The 23,401-nt window shown below is 36.6% G+C and overlaps 2 protein-coding genes across 6 annotated transcripts in view; one reads left to right on the forward strand and one right to left on the reverse strand.

The window, feature by feature from the left end:
- Nucleotides 1-23,401, reverse strand: part of LOC100119391 (potassium channel subfamily T member 2) — a 240,894-nt gene that overhangs the window by 188,469 nt on the left and 29,024 nt on the right. The window lies entirely within an intron of this gene.
- Nucleotides 20,589-22,677, forward strand: LOC116416173 (CAX-interacting protein 4-like). Its single transcript, XM_031923633.1, has 3 exons — nucleotides 20,589-21,344; nucleotides 21,454-21,725; nucleotides 21,939-22,677. The coding sequence occupies exons 1-3, from the start codon at nucleotides 21,297-21,299 to the stop codon at nucleotides 22,321-22,323; spliced, it is 705 nt and encodes a 234-aa protein (XP_031779493.1). The 5' UTR covers nucleotides 20,589-21,296; the 3' UTR covers nucleotides 22,324-22,677.

The following is a 23,401-nucleotide window of genomic DNA, read 5'->3' on the forward strand; positions in this document are numbered from 1 at the left end:
TATTTATAATAGGGAGTATTATGACTAATATTCATAAAAGATTGTTTAAACAGTATTTTCTAAAGAGTAATTATTAAACAAATAATCAAATTACAAAATCTATTTATTTAAAAATCTATACTTGAAAATAAAAATTTTAACGAATCAAGAAAATAGTCAAATATCTTTACTAACAATAATAAAAATAATCCATGAATACTATATTTTAAACAATCTTTTATAAATATTCATTTTTGCATCTGTAAATGGTACAAGCGTCGCTATCTGTCTCGGGGACAGAGAAACCATCTTGGTCTCTCCCCCGGAAAATTTAGTTAGAGTAGGGGGTCTCCAGACCCAAGCGTAGGAGGAGTCCTCGAGGAAACTCTCTTTCCATTGGAAAATCCTCCAAAAATCTCTCGAGGAGGGAAATCGAGGGATGGGCCTAAGGTTACGAGTATCCTCGAGTTGCAACTCAAAATCACTCCGGTCCCGGCTCCCGCCCGGTAAACAAACTATTCGCGCTCAGTCCGCATTTTGATTCAATTACGACTTCGGTCCCGGCTCTCAGTTAGTTCGGAAGCAACAAACGCGCTCAGTCCGCATCTATACATTGTTATTTATGCGCTTAGTCCGCATCTACACATTCTTACATTACGCGCTTAGTCCGCATCTTCACAATTTTTATTTTACGCGCTTAGTCCGCAATTTTATACTTACAAATATTACTGCGCTCAGTCCGCATCTATACATTGTTATTTACGCGCTTAGTCCGCATCTACACATTCTTACATTACGCGCTTAGTCCGCATCTTCACAATTTTTATTTTATGCGCTCAGTCCGCATCTTGAATTTATATAAGTTGTACGCGCACCGTTCGCTCAGTTATTTTTATAATATATACTTCTAACATTTAAACTACGTGTCTCTTTTATTATTAAAAATCCGACACCTTATTCGTATCAAAGAAAACTTTCATTCCTACTTTTCCTCGAGAAAGTTCGACGAGTGCAAGATTCACAGCCCAAGCAGCGGGTCAACAACAACATAAAAAAGTAAGTAAAGATTATTGCATTTATTTCACTCTGTACTATCTTTTCCTTGTAACCATCACTGTGTGGTTTGGAGTCATTTCTTTTCCGCTACGAAGTAGAGTCAAGTGCCGGTTGACTATAAAGTTCTTATATACTAGGAATGAAGGCGCGCTTTGCGCGCTCCTTATTCTATCTATGTCTAATAACCCTGGTAGAAAAAATAACATAAGTTTTGGGTACACTAATTTCTGCTAATATTTTTACCATATTACCTACCATATGTTACCATATTCTGTAATACTTTTAATATAAATATATTAACAACGCCCAAAGTCGTTGTCGTTAAGGTCTGAGAAGTGAATTTGAAGAAAAGTTCAGTAGAAGAGTCAGTGAGTATAAGCCTATTATTACAACCCTATTCATTTGCATTGTAAAAAAGCTAGGCAATTGAAATTTTACACAGATACTTGATATGCTACCTATAAAAACATGTAATCCAGATGATTTTAATTTAACTGTTTTCATTCATATTTTCACATTGAGGCACATGTGAATTTTTTAATTTGGCGGGTCACATTTTGCTTATAGGCAATTACGCAGTAAATACTATCTCTAGCACATTGTATTTTTGGTTTTCAGTGTATTTTTACATGAAGAAAGTGATAAATATTTTGCCTTTCTTGTCAAGACATTAATAAGAATTTTAACTCTTAACAGTCGTGAGAGATTTTGAGATCGATGCCTATTTTTGCATTTGCTCTCATTCGAAAACTAACGGGTCTAGAGAGCGCCTATTTTACATATAGATTTATTTTGTGTCAATGAAACAATATACAAAGTTCAATTAACCTTAACTGAAATACTTTTTATTTCGATTCCGACACTGATGTGAATAACTTATACGACTAAATAATTATCATGGGTGTTGAAGTCGAAATCAAAAGTATTTCAGTTAAGGTCAATTCAACTTTAAATATTTTCACAACCAAAACAGAAATATATATGCAAAAAATGAGCTCTCTAGAAATTAGTTTTTAAATGAGAGCAAATGCAATGCAATGGAAAAATCTCAAAATCTCTCACAACTATTAAAAGTAAATATTCTCATTAATGCCTTAACAAAAAAGCCAAAATATTTATCATTTTCTCCAGGTAAAAATACACTGGAAACCGGAAATACAATGTGCTAGAGATAGTAGTTACTGCGTGACTGTCTATAAGCAAAATGTGAGCCGCTAAATTAAAAAATTCACATTGCCGTTGGTGTGAAAATATGAATGAAAACAGTTCAATTATCTAGATTACATATTTTAAAATTTAAAGGGCATTGTAGTGATAAACTCAAATTCACTGACTCGGATACTGAACTTTTCTTTAAATTCACTTCTTAAACCTCACCGTGGGCGACTTTGGGCACGGAGACACAATATATCTTTATACTTTTTATTCTTTTAATTGCACTTCTCACTTATATTTAAAAAAAAACTAAATAACATACACACACACACATTATTACCTACTTCAAATAGGGTTAGGGTGACACTTTTCAATGCACATGTTTCAATACTACACTTTTGGTAATGATTAATTTATCAAGATTTCTTGTTGGTAATATTGCATATATTTTTTTCTGAATCCGCTATTCAGATTTCATACTATTTAACCTCATTTCATTTTATTTTAAACACCTGAAAAATTTCTACCAGGGTTATGACTGTTATGAGGGTTATGAATTTAAAGCGTGCGGGTTCTCATCTGTTACCTAGGTAACCGACCATAGCAACCAATCAGAATCACGTATTAAAGGCTTCACAACCAAGTCCATCATTTTTTTAAGAGAGGATAGTGTCGCTAAATCTCAAAGGTTTTGAATAAGGTATTTGTATTTCACTGCCGATCAGGATATCCATCCTGTTAATCACAGTATTTTGAATATACAATACTAAAATCGCGAATTTATCTCCTTTTTTATAAAATTATACTAACTTTGCAAGTGACTGTTCAGGATTTGTGCCTGTTTAGCAGTCGCTCCAAAGTTAGTCAAATTTCTAAAACAAAATCATCCATTAAGATCCCTTGTTTAGTTTTGTTTGCATAATTTTTATAAAATTAAATTTAGCACTCTATCCGCTCCAATAACTACTCCCGAATCACACCACACGCGACAGCTCATCCCTACCTATTTGCGGAAACGCAAGGGTAAAAAGGAGCAACATCCTTCTTGGAAGTTTTCTACCGAGAATATTTCCAAGATTAAAACGAACGGATTTGGTTCGAAAGGACTGAATCCGACGTGACAAATTTGGAGGCCCCGGAGGGATGTTCATGAAGCAGTATTGAAAAATATTGTTTCAGTGGCATCCACGTCGCGTAGGAAAATCGGGATAGCTGTAACTAGTGTTTTACGCATTACCGCAGTGACATTCGCGCCGCGTTCGAAAAAGGAATATTCAAAAATATAGATTGCACAGGGTTACGTTTCTAATAAACTCATTCGATATTATACATTTTTATTATACGCGACAACTACACTAATACTTAAAAATACGAACAACATTAGCTGCATCTGAATAATTAATCAAAGGAAATTCTTTCAACAAATTAAAACCACACACTTATACTTCCCTAAAATTTTCCTTACTTCAAGTAGGCTAGATAAATCGTTTGACGTCGTTTTGTACGGAACTGCGATTTTATTTTAGCTCTGCGAGAAATTTTCCTTTCCTCGATTCTGAGTAGGCTGAATTGTTGCTTGATGCCGTTCGCGGAACGAGCAATTTAATTCTGGCTCTGCGAGGAATCAAAAATCCTTGTAACTGGCGTTTTGCCTTGTGCCGAATGTAGTTGGAATCCTAATAATTACAAAACCAATATCTAAACTTTATACCTTAACCACAATACCCTCGATTCTGATTAGGCTGAATTGTTGCTTGATGCCGTTCGCGGAACGAACAATTTAATTCTGGCTCTGCGAGGAACCGAAAATCCTTCTAATTAGCGTTTTGCTTCGTGCCGAATGTAGTTGAAATCCTAATAATTATATTACTTCCGCCAGTGGACATCGAGGAGATATCTCTGCCGTCGTCTCTACAGGGGAATACTCCTACTGTACCAAAAACTAAATATCCGCCAAAAATAGAATCAAAAAAATTGTGCAGAAGATGTCAAAAAAAAAAAAATTAAAACAGAAGTGCAGCGAATGTTTTAGATTAAATAATAAATTCAAGATAAAAACCTTATCATTAGTCGATGAGATAATTGACCAAGTGAATAAGGATAAGAATATAAAAAAAAACTCCGTTAAAAGAATAACGAGTGACAACAACGGCAAGAGGAAGATTGTTGGAAAAAATAGTAATAAAAATAAAAAAAGGAAAGAAGCCAAGAAAGTTCGCGAGGAGGAGAGAATCGCCAATATCGAAAACCAGGACAGCAATATTCCGGAGGTCAAGCCAACAGAAAACCGTCCCGAGAGTGTGGAACCGTATCCTCCAAGACGTTTGGAGCCGGGTAACCCACGCCAAATAAACGTGGTAGAGCGCGTTGTGCCTGGACCGTACCCGAATCCTCATACGGGCCCTGAACCCTACTTCCTTAGTAGAGGGGGATTTGACAATTCCAAAGTGTTCCATACCAGGGTACGATTTAGTTGGAATCAAGTTTCAGTGACGGGACCCAATCAACAACCAGCATTAGCCGCCCAACCACCACCGCAAGTCCCGGTTGTCCAACCTGAGGTAATTGACGTTGAAGCCGATGACCGACAACCTGTGGATGAACCTCCTGCGCCGCACATAGGAAACAACGACGAGACAACCAACAATCACCAGAACCGTGAGCGACGAGCAGTCAATTTTCAAGTGGCCGAAAATCCCGACTTAATCGATTCAATCACGTTTGATTGAAAATAACAAAATTATGCCGTAAACATAATATTAATAAAAAAAAAAATAAAAGAACAAAAAAGAAACATAAACTTAGTGTTACTTATTAAAATCTAATATTAAGTAAATACGTAATAGTCTCCGCATGCTAAGTAGAAATAAAAAAATCCCTTTTTAATTATACCAATAAGTCATTTTTATAATCATCAATGATTCCGTATATCATTGATGATTTTTCATCTATACAAGCGGCTAATAAAATAATATTATTAGAATCCCAAATTAATCAACTAAACGAAATTATCCTTAATCAAAATAAAAAATTTTCCTTAATTAATACTTATATTATTGAGCAAGAAAAAAAAATAGAAGTTCTACATAACGTAATTCAGTCATTAAATGAATCATTTATTTCAATCACCGAAAAAACAGATAGACGCGTGATAAAAGTTCAAGGATTAACGCGCAGTATTGCAAAATCAGTAGCCAACGGGTTTAAGCAACTAAACGAAAGCCAGTCAATCGATTCATCCGAGATTTATAAATTAGAATTAGCTTTCGAAAAATTGTCTTTAAAGTAAAATTGTCGATATTTTGCGATTCAATTTATTAAATAAAATCAACAATTGCAATAAATGACTCTTATTGATCTCGCAGAAAATAAACTTTGCGAAATTTATGTAATATCGGCCTGCAAATTAGCTTTAGCTAAAGCAAATAAGAATGTCTCTCTAACTAGTATAATATCTCTTTATTCACTAGATATTAAGCGAGTTAATTATAATAAAGAAGTCTTAGAATATTTTCACAGTTCTGATCAAAATATAACTCCCAGTACATTTTCAGTACTTCCGGATATTTTAAAATCTAAACTGATAAATAAACTCCAAGCCTTTAGGCAAGAAATTAATACTTGCATATTCTTAGAAAGAAAAATTAATAGCGAAATTTTTATAGACTGTAGGAAAATTAGATTTATTAAACATTGGTTACATTCTAGAACAGAAAATACATTAATTCCGATAAGGATTAAAAGTACATCCAGAGTAGTAATAGATTATCGTTGTCTGAATTCGTTAAGTTAAAACATTTTAATAAAATAATTTAATTTGTCAAAAATTCATGTCTAATAGACCCACTACTAGGAAACTAGCCCGTGAGTTAAAAATTGACCAGTTGACAGCCGAAGAATTAGCTGAATACGACCCTTTCGCGTCCCGAGATCGCATCGCGCGCGATAACGAAAATACTGTCCCTCCTATTAATAGAGAGACTGTAGAAAATTCTAGCATCGAGGAGGAAATAATTTCGGCAATAGAACCTGAAATAATAACGCCGAATAATAATAACGCTGCCAATATGACGGGAGGCACAATTAACGCCACTCCTGGCACTGCGGCCCTGCAGTTTAACCAGGTAGTTTCAATCAAAGATGCGTTGCGAGTCATCCCTGATTTTGATGGCGATAATATACCTTTTTCGCAATTTGCCACCGGATGCAAAGAGGCAAAGGAAATGATTGAGGCCACCGCTGAGCCCAATCTGACTAAATTAATTCGGTGCCGTTTACAAGGAGAAGCGCGTCAATCTATAACTGATATTTCGTTCAATACGGTAGAGGAATTATTAAGTTTTCTTAAAAATATTTACGCTCCCGTGAAAACAGTTGTTCAGTTATTGGGTGACATGGGTAATGAATATCAACGTGACGGAGAGAGTGTGATAACTTTCGCAAATAGAATCAAAGACATAGGCAATCGCGTAATCGAATCACATCGGTTAGAGAACGCCGGAACGGTTGTAGAGGCTTTTCGCACTTCGACAGAAAACACTCTCGCCGATTGTTTTAAACGCGGATTAAAAGCCGAAATCGAGCAACGTTTAAACGTTATATCCAACGAAAACGTAAATGACATCGTAAAAAGAGCAATATCAATAGAAAGAAAGTTAGCTAACCAGCAAGCTTTACGTGGACGTGGTGACGCGAATTTGGGGACTAAAAAGAAAGTATTTACCTGCAAAATCTGCAAAAGTCTGGATGATACGAGTTGTAATTGCGAGACAGAGCAAGAAAAAGAATGCCAATTCTGTAATACAAAAGGGCACACTCTGGATAATTGCGTAGCCCATGCAAAGAGCATACTGACAATGAAACTTACTTGTCAGTTATGTAAGACGGAAGGTCACACGGCCAGTAATTGTAAAACCATTGAGACATGCCAATTGTGCAGTAAAATCGGTCATTCGGCCAAGGAATGTACTGCTTCTAACAATATTTATGCAAATAGACCTAAAACTATTTGTCAAATTTGTCAGAGAGTAGGTCATCCAGCCAGCTCTTGTTATTCTTTAAAAAACCGAATAGCTCAACTCACTCGTACACCAACGACAGGAGCAACTAATACTTTCTGTCAAATTTGCAGATTACCTGGACACAACGCTAATACGTGCAACCAGAATCGGCAAAGCCAAATAGAAGCTCGATTTAATTTAGTCTGCCAAACATGTAATGCTCGTGGCCACACTGCTGCTACGTGCAAGCAACGAAATTTACATTTAGAATGTACATACTGTAAAATCAAAGGTCATACAATTGAGACTTGCCGTAAGCGAAATTTTAACAATCAGTCGGGAAACTTGCCTGGGTCTCATCCACAGAACGCAGGGACAGAGACCCAAACCAGACAGTCGCGTTCCAACGAAATGAGCGAGATAAACAAGCTGTTAGACGAGTTAGTTCAATTGAACTAAGTCAACCTAATAGTTTAATTCCGTTTGTATCGTTTTTAATACCTGCAACAGATACTATAATTAAAATTATGTTAGATACAGGCTCTGAAGTCAACCTGGTAAAAATCGGGTTTATTAGGGATAGATCGTTAATTCAAAAAAACGAAATAATAAATCTACGAGGTATAGGACCTAGCTCCACAAAGTCGTTAGGTACGTATAAATGGTTACTGCTAGGAGTAGAAGTGACTTTTATCGTCGTACCGAATGAATTTCAAATACCTACTGATGGTCTTTTAGGAGTTGCGCTTCTCAGAGACTATCACGCGAAAATAGATTTCAATTCACGAATTTTTACCTTAAACAATAAAGTCATGACCTTCTATAAACGAAACGATCCGCAAATAAAATCTGAAGTCGGTCGAATTATTAATATAAAATCTGATAGACAAGAATCACTTTTGCCATTTATTGATATAATTAATCCACCTACGTATCGACGGGGTAGATTAATGTTAGATTCTGGTTCCGAAGCTAATATTATGAAGTCATTCTTAATACCGGAAAATTGCGAAATTAACCGTTCTGAATTCGCGTATTTAAAAGGAATCGGTGACGAACTTACAGAAACGTTAGGAACTGCGGAAATAACTATTTTCGGGGAGAAAACTATTTTTCATATTGTACCCGACGACTTTGGTATTCCATGTGAAGGAGTTTTAGGAGCCGCTTATTTCTTTTTAGCCCATTGTACAATCGATTTTAAAAAGAATGAATTTCGAGTCGGATCTAAACTTGCCACTATTTGTTATGATCATACCGTATCTGATTTTGATTCCTCCAATGCTACGGAAATGGAAAAATTACTACAATCACCTACACCACGCGCCAGAAAATACGGTGTGTCCGATATAGATTTTTCCCACAAAACTGAAAATCAAACTTCCTTGACAGATACTTTCCAAAGGAAATACATTAATTGCGAAGAGAATATTTCGGAGTTAGGGTTAAGCGAGGATTCTAGCACAATAGCTAATCCCTCAACTGAATCTTTATATCGTATGTTATCGGATTTAGAAAGTTATAGCGATTTCGAAGAGATGACCGATTTAGAGGATTATTATTCAAGTAACAGCATAGCTATATTAAGAGAAGATCCTAATTTGCCTATGTATAAAAAACGATGCCCAAAGCGACAAATCTTTTTCATTAATCAACAAGAAATATTCACTGACCTTCACTTGGATGCTCCGTCTAAGGAAGAATCAGATGAATGCTATGATTTATTTAATAACAAAGAAGTTGAGTTATACGATCCATTTGACTTGCCTACGGCTCGCGTTTTCGACATTCATGTAAATACCGGGTCAATTTTAGATAAACTTAGGTTAGATCATTTACAGGGTGTTGAAAAGACACATGTTCTTAAAATTATTAATAAATATAAAAACAGATTTCTCTTAGAAGGCCAACATTTAGGTTCGGCAACTAATATCAAGCATAAGATAATTACTACTACTGATGTACCTATAAATGTTAGACAGTATAAGTTCCCATTTTCACTGAAAGATGAGATTACTCTTCAAGTGCAAAAACTTCTTGATGACGGTATAATACGACCGTCCACATCGGATTTTAATTCGCCGATTTGGATCGTCCCTAAAAAGGCAGACGCCAACGGTTTAGTTACCTATAGATTAGTATCTGATTTTAGGAAGCTGAATGAAATTACAATTAGTGATGCTTACCCATTACCGGCGATTTCTCAAATAATTGACGCTATTGGCGGTTATAAGTACTATACTGTCGTAGATTTAGCTTCCGGTTTTCACCAAATTCTAATGGACCCAGCCGATGCGCATAAAACTGCCTTCTCAACTCCTTTTGGACACTACGAATTTGTTCGAATGACGTTCGGTTTACGTAACGCACCCGCGACGTTCCAACGTTTTATGGACGATACGTTAAGAGGCCTACAAGGTAAGGTTCTGTATTCGTTTATTGATGATATAATTATTTTTGCCAATACGCTTGAAGAACATGAGGAAAAAATGAACTTACTCATGGAAAGGTTAGAACAACGTAACCTCAAACTAAACCTAAAGATATGCGAATTTCTTAAAGAGGAAGTTTGCTACCTCGGGCATATTATTAGCAAGGATGGTTTAAAACCTGATCCTAGGAAATTAGAAGCAGTAGCTAATATCCCACGTCCTAAAAATGTGAAAAATATCAGACAGATGCTAGGTTTATTTGGTTATTATCGTAGATTTATTCAAAATTTTGCAAAAATAGCCAAGCCATTAACGCGGTTGTTACAAAAAGATATAGAATTTATCTGGACTGACGATTGCGAAAAAGCATTTATTACCCTAAGAGATGCTCTATGCAATCCACCCGTTTTAAGTTATCCGGACTTTTCAAAACCTTTCATAGTCACCTGCGATGCTTCAGGAATAGCTGTCGGAGGAGTACTCTCTCAAGGAGAGGTCGGTAAAGACAGACCTATCGCTTATACTTCTCGCGTACTACGAGAACCCGAATTGTCTTACGAAGTATACGAGAAGGAAGCTTTAGCCATGATACATTGTGTTAAACAATTTAAGGATTATATTTATGGAAAGAAAATAACAATAATCACTGATCATCAACCATTAGTATGGTTTAGGACCGCTGATTTAAACACTCGTGTTTTGAAATGGCGTTTCAAACTATCGGAATACGATTATGAGATATTATATAAGCCAGGCAGATTAAATTCTAACGCCGATGCTCTCTCCCGTAATCCAATAGAACCCGTCGATGTTCATGTAATTACGAGAAGACAAAAACGTTTAGAAAATGAACTTGCTCAGCTAACTGACAGATTAATCGTTAAAACACCGATAAAGACACAAACCCAAATTTATTATAAAACTAAACCTAAGTTAAAACCTCAGCCTAAAAGGAAAAGAGGTCGTTCTAGGAAAATTACTAATACTAAGGAAACTAACAATACTAATATAAAAACATTAGCAGATAAGATTACCCAGATTATTGCAGAATCGGAGAAAAACGCGAAGACCATTAAACCTAAAAGTACGAATGAAACTCCGGCTTTGAACCTTGAATGGGCACAGTAATAGGAGCCATTCGAATGTTCAGGAGAACGGAAGCGTACCCACGGTCGATATGCCTATTGCTAATTCTGTAACTACTTTAGATAAAAGCGAATTAACTATTAAAACTAATAAAACTAACAATAAGAGTAAAATCGTAGAAGTTAAGGATTTAGTAAATTTTCGGAAGGAAACGATTATTTGTTTTGTAACTTCGGAAGGTAAACCTTGTGATGAAGGAGCTAAACTTTTAATCGACTCCAATAAAATTGAAAGATCAACCAAATTAGAGATTAATTCTATACATTGTAAAAAACGAAATACTAAAAACCATTACTTTATATCCTTATGTATTAGATGACCTGAATCAGAATCCTTATCTAAAATTAGAGAAAATATTACTAAAACCTTATTTCAAGTTAAAAATTTTGTTATAGATAATAATTTACCTATCATTAATATAGCTCGTAGTGAATTTATAGAAAACCTTGATTGGAATGAAGTATTATCTAAGATCAAATCTGTTTTCTTTGATACCGATACTAAAATCATCATTTGCAAAGGAACCATACAATATGTACCTATTGACAAACGTGACGAAATCTTTGGAGAATTACACAATTCGCCCATAGGTGGACATCGCGGAGTATCAAAAACATTTAATCGAATCCGTCAGAATTATTATTGGGAGAATCTAAAAGATGATATTCAAAGACGGATACAACAGTGTTTGGAATGTCAACTAAAGAAGTTAGTAAGATTGAAAACTAAGCAACCAATGGTCATCACTGATACTCCAGGCACTGTATTCGATAAAATTGCTATGGACATAGTAGGTCCTTTGCCAAAAACCAAAAACGGATTTGAGTATATATTGACAATGCAAGATCAGCTGTCCAAATATTGTTTAGCTGTTCCGTTAGTCAATACCTTGTCCTCTACAATAGCCGATGCTTTTGTAAAGCGTTTTATATGCATTTTCGGAGCACCACGAGTTGTACTAACTGATCAAGGACAAAATTTCCTTAGTAAATTAATGGGACGTATAGCTAAAAGATTTAAGATTAAACGCATTCGTACGACTGCCTTTCATCCACAATCCAACGGCTCTTTAGAACGTTCACATCATGCGCTAAGCGAATTTTTAAAAATGTACATTGACAAGGACAATGAATGGGACGATTGGTTAGAAATAGCTATGCTAAATTACAATACCTGTGTACAGGAAAGTACTAAGCATACTCCCTTTGAAGTTGTCTTTGGAAAGCTTGCACGTCTACCATCGAACGATCCTTTACGAGAAGGCGATTTATTGCCTACGTACAATGGATATATTGTAGATTTAGTCACGCGTTTAACAGGAATCCGCAGATTAGTTTACGATAACCTTGTGCAATCTAAAAATCGTTCGAAAAAATACTACGATCGTCACCTTAACCCTCGCAATTTCAAATTAGGCGATTATGTCTATTTATTACGAGGGCATAAACCAAAAAAGTTCGAAAAACCGTATTTTGGACCTTATAAAATTATTGAAGTAATAGACGCCAATAAGGTTCGAATCGCAGTAACGAAAAAGAAAAACAAAATAGTAAATACGAATCGGTTGAGAACTTCTTATATTTGTAATACCCCGAATGAAAAAAATAAAAAAAAAACCCTTGATATAGAAACGGTATTTAGTTAATCTAATCTATCATATGCACTATGACTAAAGTACTTTTTGATTACAGAAAATAAAAAAAAAAAACGAACGAACCAAAATAAGAACTATGACTATCCAAGGAATATTACTCCTCCTAATAATAGGATCCGCCCAAGGGCTAATAGGGTATGACTGCGGCTCACGACAGATGAGCGTAACTACCTTATCTCTTCGAGATGTGGCCGAATGTGACATCCCCAAAATCTACATCAACACCACGAAGCATTATATTCAGCTTCTACAATTAAACGACTTCCACGAGACAACGGTAATGCAGTGCAAGATCGAAATTCGTCGTACTGTATTGTATTGCGGCATGCATTCCCACACTTCTGCGGTATCACACGGGGTGAATGAGTATGTTTTTGAAATATCCGGTGAAGGATGTAACGATTTACATAGACATCGTTCATTCTCTTTGGGTGCTGGACATGTTATTCACGGAATAAAAGTGAACAGTACCAGTGTACATCCTATCACCCTGGCCGGAACGCTCACACCTGATGGTTCATGCCAGGGAACTCAATACTCTGACCCGTTTGGTACCTGGGATAATGTGGTTGTGCAAGGCACAATTAGAATTACCCTGCGAACACATAGAGCACGCATATCTTTGAGTGACAATAAAATTCACTTAGATTCCGGAATTAGCTGTGTGTTCACAGATCGTAAATGTTTAGACCTTACTAGCGGCCATAGTTTCTGGGAAACGTTACCCAGCGATAATTGTAACTTTAAGAGATATACAGTTTTGTACGAAGGATATGCAGAATACGCGTCTGACTACCCACACCACGAGAAAAAGCTATACTCAGTAACTTCAAATCAAATCACTTTTGCACTATCCGTCACTGGAAAAAAGCAAATTTGTGGATACGTTATCTCCTCAACCGAGCACCCTAAAATATTCATTTTTAATACAGTCGCTGGCAGATCTTTTGCCGAAAAATCGGAAAAGGACGTTGCTAATCTCGACATTTTCACGTATGTAAATTCTAAATTCGTATATGTTGAAAAACACATACGAAAACAAATCGGTCAATTGTATTATGATGTTCTAACACAGAAGTGTGAATTGGAGCGTCAGACTTTAAAGAATTCCCTTTCCATTGCTACCCAAGCTCCCGATGAATTTGCCTATGACTTAATGAAAGGATCTGGCTACATGGCTGTTGCCGCGGGAGAAGTAGTACACATAATTAAATGCATTCCTGTCGGGGTACGACTCCATCAAGACGAAAGCTGTTATGCCGAACTTCCAGTAGAGCATAATAATCAAACCTACTACATGACACCCAGAACACACATCCTAAAATCTACTGGTACTAAAATTCAGTGCAACGAAATATTACCCGTCTACTACTACATTGATGAGGCTTGGTATAAACTAACACCTAAGCCAACTAGGGTCCATACGCCAGAGATTTTAAAACCCTTAACATGACCCACCTGGGAATATACCAGTCCAGCCGATCTTGCCACCAGTGGCATATATACCGAACAAGATCTGGAACAGTTACGCGAGCGTATCATGTTCCCTGTGGAAACTGTGTCACTAATCAACGACATAGCCAGGGAAATCCGTGGACATCCTGTCGCGGATAATGAAGGCGCAATCGTAAAACTTTTGAATGAAGGAGCGGTCGAGAGAATCATCACCTCTACATGGGATCGTCTTTGGGGGAAATTTATGGCTTTTGGTACCTTTAGTGCTGGAGTCATCGCCATCCTCATGATCATCCACACCGTCAAACTACTGATCGATGTAGCCATACAAGGTTATGCACTTCATTCAGTATACGGATGGTCCATCCACCTTCTTGGAGCCATTTGGAGTTCAGTCACCCACTTATTATTATATTTGGGAAGAAAAGAATCAACCACACCTCTCAGTGACACTATTGAGGTACCGGAAGTAACTATACCTCCACAACCATCTGCACGTCAAGAGACCACATATACCGCTCTTGCTACTACTTCTGAGCCAAAAGCAGCCACCAATCAAACCTTTTTCACTCTAACCTCATAATTCCTATTTTGCATTCCTTGTAAGTCTGATCTCAATAATCGCAGTCTGGACTGAACATTCGTGATATAGGACTGCGGTTGACAATAGTTTTCTTACGTTCGCTTCTTATCATTTCATTCTATAAGCTACCGTTTTTCGGTGGGGGTGTAACGTCGCCGTCTTTTTTTTTATTAGAAACAAAATTTCTTTCTCAGAAAATAATATGAAATGCTCGACAGACGAAACGATAAGATGTGTATACATTAGATTGTATATGCACGCGCATCCCGTTTGCCTATGAAAAAAAAGTAATCTCTCCGCGATATACCTACAAGTTTCTGGGTTTTCGGCTTTTCCGTTCCCAGAGACCTTTTTCTTAGTAAAAATTATAATAAATCAAGTAGAATCTCGAGTGTCGCTGGTTTCCTTCGGAGACGCGCATCTCGAATTGTCATTGAGTATATTTTTTTCTTAAAACTATAGTCTAACAGGGCCAGCTGCAAACTATACAATTCTAGATATCACCCTACTTGTCCCCAGTTTTACGACTCAAAGCGTTGGGAAAATTCGGGCGGGGCGGAAATCTGGCGATGTTATCTGTTTACAGTCGCGCACGTGCACTGAAAATCTGTACTTTTCCCTCTTGTCCTCTCATGTAAATCTTAAAACCACTCTACCTCCTGCTGTTATTTAACCGAAAATAGATTTTTTCCACTGCATATCCTTCTTATTTTATAAACAAATAGTTGCCTAATTATTAAGAAATATTATAAATATTTTATTATTAAGCTAACCAATATTTTTTCTTAGATTTTAATTGCATTTATAAATTCTTTAAGACTGCGCACTTGTATGGCAAATCGAGTAAAAACAAAATTTACAATAAATATTAATTAACAATAAAAAAATAGATTTCCCATAAAAAATAAATATATATATATATCTATTTCATATAGAATCGTCAACAAATATCAAAACGTCAAGTGCGATAAATAAATTATAATTACTTAGTTAAATAAAAAATAATGTTAAGTATTAGTTTACTCATATATACAAATAGTTAGACCGGAAAAATTAATTAAATCTAAACTGCAAAAAGCCACAAAACAATAATAAAAGATTACTAATTGTCAAATATACAATTAGTTATAGATAAATAATACAAAGGTTTAATGTAGGAAAACCAACACACCGAAATTCATCCGAACGCTACAACAATTTAGTAGTTATTATGATTATTATTATTATTATATATTAACTTAAACGCAACTATTTGTTATACTTTTTATTGTAAGCTATTTCTAAGTTAGAAGATAAGTTGCGTATAACGGACTGAGCATTGCAATAGATTTTCATCCTTATTCATTTACGATTATTTAACGATTCTTTTTGTACAAAGAAGGGGAAGTGCGGGTAAAACGGCGCATAGTTGAACGTGATTTTCCTGTAAAAATTATCTACAACACATAAATATTTATAATAGGGAGTATTATGACTAATATTCATAAAAGATTGTTTAAACAGTATTTTCTAAAGAGTAATTATTAAACAAATAATCAAATTACAAAATCTATTTATTTAAAAATCTATACTTGAAAATAAAAATTTTAACGAATCAAAAAAATAGTCAAATATCTTTACTAATAATAATAAAAATAATCCATGAATACTATATTTTAAACAATCTTTTATAAATATTCATTTTTGCATCTGTAAATGGTACAAGCGTCGCTATCTGTCTCGGGGACAGAGAAACCATCTTGGTCTCTCCCCCGGAAAATTTAGTTAGAGTAGGGGGTCTCCAGACCCAAGCGTAGGAGGAGTCCTCGAGGAAACTCTCTTTCCATTGGAAAATCCTCCAAAAATCTCTCGAGGAGGGAAATCGAGGGATGGGCCTAAGGTTACGAGTATCCTCGAGTTGCAACTCAAAATCACTCCGGTCCCGGCTCCCGCCCGGTAAACAAACTATTCGCGCTCAGTCCGCATTTTGATTCAATTACGACTTCGGTCCCGGCTCTCAGTTAGTTCGGAAGCAACAAACGCGCTCAGTCCGCATCTATACATTGTTATTTACGCGCTTAGTCCGCATCTACACATTCTTACATTATGCGCTTAGTCCGCATCTTCACAATTTTTATTTTACGCGCTTAGTCCGCAATTTTATACTTACAAATATTACTGCGCTCAGTCCGCATCTATACATTGTTATTTACGCGCTTAGTCCGCATCTACACATTCTTACATTACGCGCTTAGTCCGCATCTTCACAATTTTTATTTTATGCGCTCAGTCCGCATCTTGAATTTATATAAGTTGTACGCGCACCGTTCGCTCAGTTATTTTTATAATATATACTTCTAACATTTAAACTACGTGTCTCTTTTATTATTAAAAATCCGACACCTTATTCGTATCAAAGAAAACTTTCATTCCTACTTTTCCTCTATAATAAATTTCCTCTATAATAAATATAAATAAATTTTAATAGAAAAAATAAAGGTCAATGAATGAAATAGAGAAAATGTTAAACAAATGATATTTGATTAGTTTGGCTAATCAATAACTATTCAATAACTAGTAAACTATTGAATACTAAGTGTAAGTAACAATGAGTAGAGGATAAATTCATATGAAAAGAGATCTCTTATTAGAAAAATTGTCTATTTCAACAATGAGTCGCGGGAAAATTCAACATGAAACATCATCTTTACAAAATAAATTATTTATTTCAACAATAAATTCAGGCAAAATTCGATGAGGAAAATTAGTAGCCAATTGTGTTCACGTCGTTCCTGAGTAACGCTAAAGATAGGATAAAAATTCGCTTACGAAAACATCCCAAGAACTGAATAGAATCCAAAAAAATGGTGGTGTCTTTGGGCACCAACATTCAAATCTGTACATAATAAAAGTGAGAGGCAAGGAGACTCACTCTAATCAAGCACCCCAAAGGGAACACAATCCTATTACGTCCACGTCGTTATTCCTGGGCAACACTAAAGTTAGGATATAAATATGGACTCCACATAACATTTGATATTGCATTTTTGCACTTTTGACCTTACAAAATGGCTTTGAAGTCAGCAAAGCATAATCACATTTTAAGTCAATTATTCTCTTAATGTTTATTACAATAACAAAATGATAATTCTACGAAAAAATTTAAAGGAAAACAATCTTAGGCTTATACTTCTTATTTGACCTTGTATTGATCTTCTCAAGGTCACTAAGGCAAACTTGAAATGTCATTTCCGACGTAATTTTTTCCGCTGCTCCGTATTCCGAGGTCAAAAATAGGGGTTCCCGTTAAAAAAATACAATGACCTTCAAATGACCTTGAAAATCGAGTTCAAGGTCAAAGGTGTTGGTGTCATTAGATGGCCCCTTTTGCTCCCTTCAACTTTTGTCAAGGTCATCTTTCGATATCAGTAAAATAAAACCAGACAAACAGCTGTTTAGCAGATTTTTTGTTATTTGACCTTGAATTGACCTTCTCAAGGTCAGCAAAGCAAACTTAAAATATCCTTTGCGACGTAATTTTTTCCGCTCTATCCGATTCCAAGGTCTAAAATAGAGGTTCCTATTTAAAAAAATCACAATTACCCTCAAATGACCTTGAAAATCGAGTTCAAGGTCATAGGTGTTTGTGTCATTCGGTGGCCCCCTTTACACTGTATAATAAAAAATCGAATGGTACACATAAAGCTAGATTAGTAGTTAGAGGTTTCCAACAAAGAGATGAAGTAGATGATATATATGCTCCTGATGCAAAAATGCAAACGCTAAAAATCTTATTAGTTTATTGTTGTAAAATGGGTTTGCATATAGAACAAATGGACGTTGAGACAGCATTTTTAAATGGAAAAGTAACGTCTGAAGTATATGTTAATCAACCTAAAGGATATGAAGACTTTGCTTACGAGATGATGCTTTTGCTTACGAGAAATCCGGTGCCTAGAGATCCCCCACTCCTGGCCCCATACAGGTACGTGAAGTTACCCGATGCTAGTACTCCGCCATCTGGCCACCGCGATTCCTGTATTGCTACCAAATCTAGATTGTACCTATCAGCTTCCTTTACGAGTTCTTTAAACGCACCTGCTCTGTATAGACTGCGGACATTCCAAGTTCCGACCCTTAAGTCCCTTTTATCCATTTTATTTCGTATGTGATTTGATTTTTCGCGCCACGGAAGTTTCGAGGATAAGTACGGAAGTTGGCAGAAAAAAAAATTTGAAAATTGAAAAAATTGAATAACACAACACAAAATTTTGGTCAGTCATAGAATGATAGCGGATCGTTCATTTTTTGTGAAACTTTTTTTAAATAAACGTTCTTTTATTATCTTTAAAAGTAACATTGATTTGCCTGATAAAACAACGTATTTCAATAAGCTATAAATGTTTGAATAGTTTGTAGAGGTTAGAAAACTCAATTTCAAAGAATATAAGGTTGCGGTGCGCTCGACAGCGGGTATAGTACTCTAGTACTTATACTTGCCATCAGGGGCGCTACTGCGCCCCTTGATATTCTTTTAAAACTTAAAGTTAACCACTGTATTTTTTTGCAGATGCCAATGACGGCGTTCCGTGAGGTAACGATTTTAAGAAACCTAAAGCATGAAAATATTGTGCGCCTCATCGAGATGGTTAGGTCACCTCCCATGTCAGGCAATAACAATAAGAGTATTCAACGATGCTTTTATTTAGCTCTCGAGTTTCGCAAGCATGATTTGTCTTGCTTGCTAAGCGCCAAGCATGTGCGATTCCAAGTTAAAGAGATAAAAAAAGTGCTCTACCAACTACTTGACGAGGTTTACTATATGCATGTAAACAAGGTATGTACGTTAGCTTCGTAAAATACAAAACTTATATGCACTCTATTATAGAATAGTAGCAAATAGGAGCTAACATTTAATGTACTTTTTACAGCTTATGCATCTGGACCTAAAACCGGCGAACGTACTTATTAATAAAAAAGGCGTTCTGAAGATCACCGACTTCGGTCTAACCCGGCCTTACACGGTAAAAGATAACAATGAGTTAAATACGTACACTAATCGAGTGGTGACACCATGGTACCGGCCGCCATAGCTTCTACTCGATAAGTGGAATTACGGATCAGAAATAGACATGTGGAGCGTTGGTTGCATATTGGCAGAAATGTGGACAAGGTAAATCATTGTTTGTTAAATTGCTAATTATTGTTTCATTGGTAACAGTGACATATTTATGACACAAAAATATATTTAATTTCACAGAACATCGTTTCTCCCAGGAAAATCAGAGCAGGCGCAGCTAAATTTCATCAGCCACCTCTGCAGACCAATCACTCCTGCAGTCTCCATTTTATGGCAGTATAGAATTGCCGAAAAATCACAGAAGAAGGATAAGAATATGCTTTTTATATGAACAGCCTTTGATTAGACACGAATAATAACAATATCATTCCAGGATCTTGTAAAATAATGTTGCTGCATTGGTAGTAATAATTAGATTATAGCAAATTAAACATTGTTTATATCTATTGATCTTAAAAAAACATAATATGTAATTTGTGTAATTTTTACAGGTTTTATAACATTTAAAATCTGTTATAAAGGATCGCTACGCCTGCGACTTGCTAGACAAGTTGTTGGTTCTAGATCCAAAGAAACGCATCGACGCCAAAGAAGCTCTAGACCACGACTTCATCTGGAAAGGTGAAGAGCTCTCTGACTCTAAATTGCTGATGTCTAAGTTAAACCAGAGCTTGTTTCAGTGGACTGCACTGCAGCGCCGTCAGATGCTTCAAAAGGCCCAGCAGACTGCAGTGCCTAAAGAAGATTGCTATGAAGAGAGAATATATTAAAGTGCTTTTTAGAAGCCGTTTCGTAGCACGGGAAAAGTACTTTGCTTCGATGCTTGGAAACATTTATAAAATTCCATTTTTGCTCCAATTTTTTGGTAGCAAAAAGAGTTTTTTCTTACAGTGCTCAAAAAGTACCACACTTTTTCCTGAGCACGTGGAGAAGAAAAATACAATTAATTAATGATTTAACTAAGTATATATATATATATATATATATATATATATATATGTGTGTGTGTGTGTGTGTGTGGGTGTGTGTGTGTGTTTGAGAGAAACCTTAGATATAAAATATGTACAAGTTGGCAACACAAGGCTTTTGCGCGGTTGGTCCAGTAGGGCACGCTTCTTGAATATTTAGTTAATAGACTATAATATTCGCGGTGTTCTACCAGAGTTTGCCGTCATCGGTTATTCGATAGTACCCTTAAGGATCGGTAGTGACGGTGTTGACGGCTAACTCGGGTAATTCCCTAGGAGCTAGGAGTCGCACCTCCTAATCTACGACTGAAGGTTGCATCCTGCCAGCCGGAGACGAGACCACTGCTGCGACTTCTGCGAGCATATTATCATTATTATTATTATTATTATTGTTGTGGTTGTTGTTGTGGTGGTGGTGGTGGTTGTTGTTGTTGTTCTTATTATATTTCTAATATTATTAATATTTATTAATTCAATATTTTGATTTCGAATGTATCCTGTCGGAGAAGCTGTACGCGGTCTCAACCTTAAATGCTCTCGCAAAACAGGCGAAGGGGGGCAAGAGGAGGTGGAGCGAGGACGTGGAAGAGGACGACGAAGGGCCCGGGCCGTTGAAGCGCTCCTCGGAGCTAAAGACGCAAATAAACTCTATCATCGACAGACACGAGGCGGCAGCGAGGAAGCTCCTTCTCCCTATCAGAGTCAAAATCAATCGGAGGTCCGATCTCGCCAAGCCTCTTGCAGCCTTTTTAAAGGCTTGCAAGAGGCTTTGGAAGACGAGCAATTACTTTCCAATAAAGGTCAGCGACATGAGGGGAGCCCTCTCGACGATGAATGATGAGGAAACCGGTACCGACGTAAGCCCCCCCCCCCCTTATCATTATCATTATTATTATTATTATTATTATAATTATTAATGTTATTAATATTATCAACTGTGTTAAACAAATGCGAATCTTGTTGCAGGACGAATCAGCGTTGCACGACAAAGAAGAGGAGGGTCGCGAGGAGAAAACGAAGAAAAAACGCGGCGGTGCTGGTGGCGAAAACAAAATCCCCCACAAAAAGATGCGGAAAATGCCCGTCAATGAAATTGATACAGACGAGGACGATGATGAAGGGGCAGCCTATCAGAAGGAACGGGCGAGGCAGGCCAAACAAGGTGCAATAAGCAAACGTTTGTCAGCGCCGAAGGCGAAGAAAAGAAAGGAAACGGGAAGCAAAAAATCATCTAAGAGGTACGTTTTTTTTCAATTGTTTATTCCCCTTTTCAAATTCCCCGATTCAAATACCAGTACCCTCGAAGTGCTGATTGGTATTTTAGTCGGATACGCGTATCGATATAAGGGGGTAGGGGATATTATTTTCAAGTATCCCCCGAATCCCCGTACGCATACTCATTGACATTTCACCCTTCTTTATTTTTATTTTTCCTTTTCCCTTTATTGCAGCAAGGAGTTCATCGCAACCAGCAGCGGCGGCAGCAACGAAGACGATTTTATCGACAAAACAGTTTCGCCCCCCTCACCCCGTAGGAGGTTGTATCGCGACTCCGAATCCGTGATCAACATCCAATCAACACCTCAAACAATTAGAAGGGAAAGAGGACGCCCGTGGATAAAGAAAATCGTTAACCCGGAAGATGAGCTCGATGAGGAAGAAGAGCAACGATTAAATATCTTGCGGATGCGGGCGGAAAAAGCAGCCGAGGGGTATATAGTCCATCCAATGACTACGCGAGGAGATACGGCCCGACCCCTCCCATGCCCGAATTCTCGCCCATCGGTAAAGCCGGTCAAGATGACCGCGCGGACTCACAGCCCCCGCCCCTGCTGAAACAAGTGGAGGATCTGACGGTCACCCCTGCCTCCGCAAACTCTGCAGCGATCGTGACAGACGGAGGAGAAGAGTCCCCCTCGCCCGATGCATACATATACCCCGGTATACATAAAGCCGTGATCCACATCTGTCGGTCCTGGTAACTCGCTTCTATAAGTATCCTCGGGTAGCCATGTCGGTTGCAAGTTGCCGGTACGCCATGCTTCGGCGGCGCCGTGTCCACCTGGCGAACGGTATGGAACTACGGGTTTAGTGCGATATACGCGATTGCGTATTTGTCAAAAACTTCAAGAGTTGTTAAATCCAGTCCAAAATTATTTTAATGAAAAAGTTACCGTTATGTACTCTTATACCAAACGTTTAAAAAAAAATGATTCTGTTTATTTACACTAAAACAACATTCATTGAATTTTTACAGGTTTAACAGATCATTTTGATACAAAATTTACAAGTAAAATTTTGAATTACATTCAGATTTAACATTTCGATTATATATTAATGATTTTTAAAATACTTTCAATCTTAATTATTTTACATAAAGAGCCAAAACAAAAACTAGCTGACAAAATTAAAAATAACTTCTTTTCCCCAATTCAGAATTTAAAAACGTGCCAAATTTTGTAGACATTCATAGCCTTGACTTGAATATTTTATTTATGCTCCGGAACGCAAAGTATGCACCGGCAACCTCTTAATTTTAAATATCGTAATATATTATTATATTTTCTTGAGAAAGCAATTCCCATCTGTATATAGCTTTGCGGCCAACTTCACGGTCCTAACACTTCTTGCGGCTAACTTAACGGTCCTTTTACATTTCGGGCTGTAGAAGAAAAACGTGATTTTAGCATTTGTGGATTATACACTCACATATTATAAAAATAAGCAGCCTTTTCACTAATATTTTTGTTGGAACTCATAGTTTAGCTCAGAAAACATTCTAATGAGCCAAAAAACCTTACCAACAGTAATGATAAGTATTTGTTTTTGTATAATGAAAAATCTGAACACCAATATTGAAGTAAATAGTGTTACGTACGCCGTGGCTTCGTCTGCTTCTCAAACTCGCCTTCGT

Source organism: Nasonia vitripennis, chromosome 2 (assembly GCF_009193385.2).
Source record: "Nasonia vitripennis strain AsymCx chromosome 2, Nvit_psr_1.1, whole genome shotgun sequence".
Taxonomy (NCBI): Eukaryota; Metazoa; Arthropoda; class Insecta; order Hymenoptera; family Pteromalidae; genus Nasonia; species Nasonia vitripennis.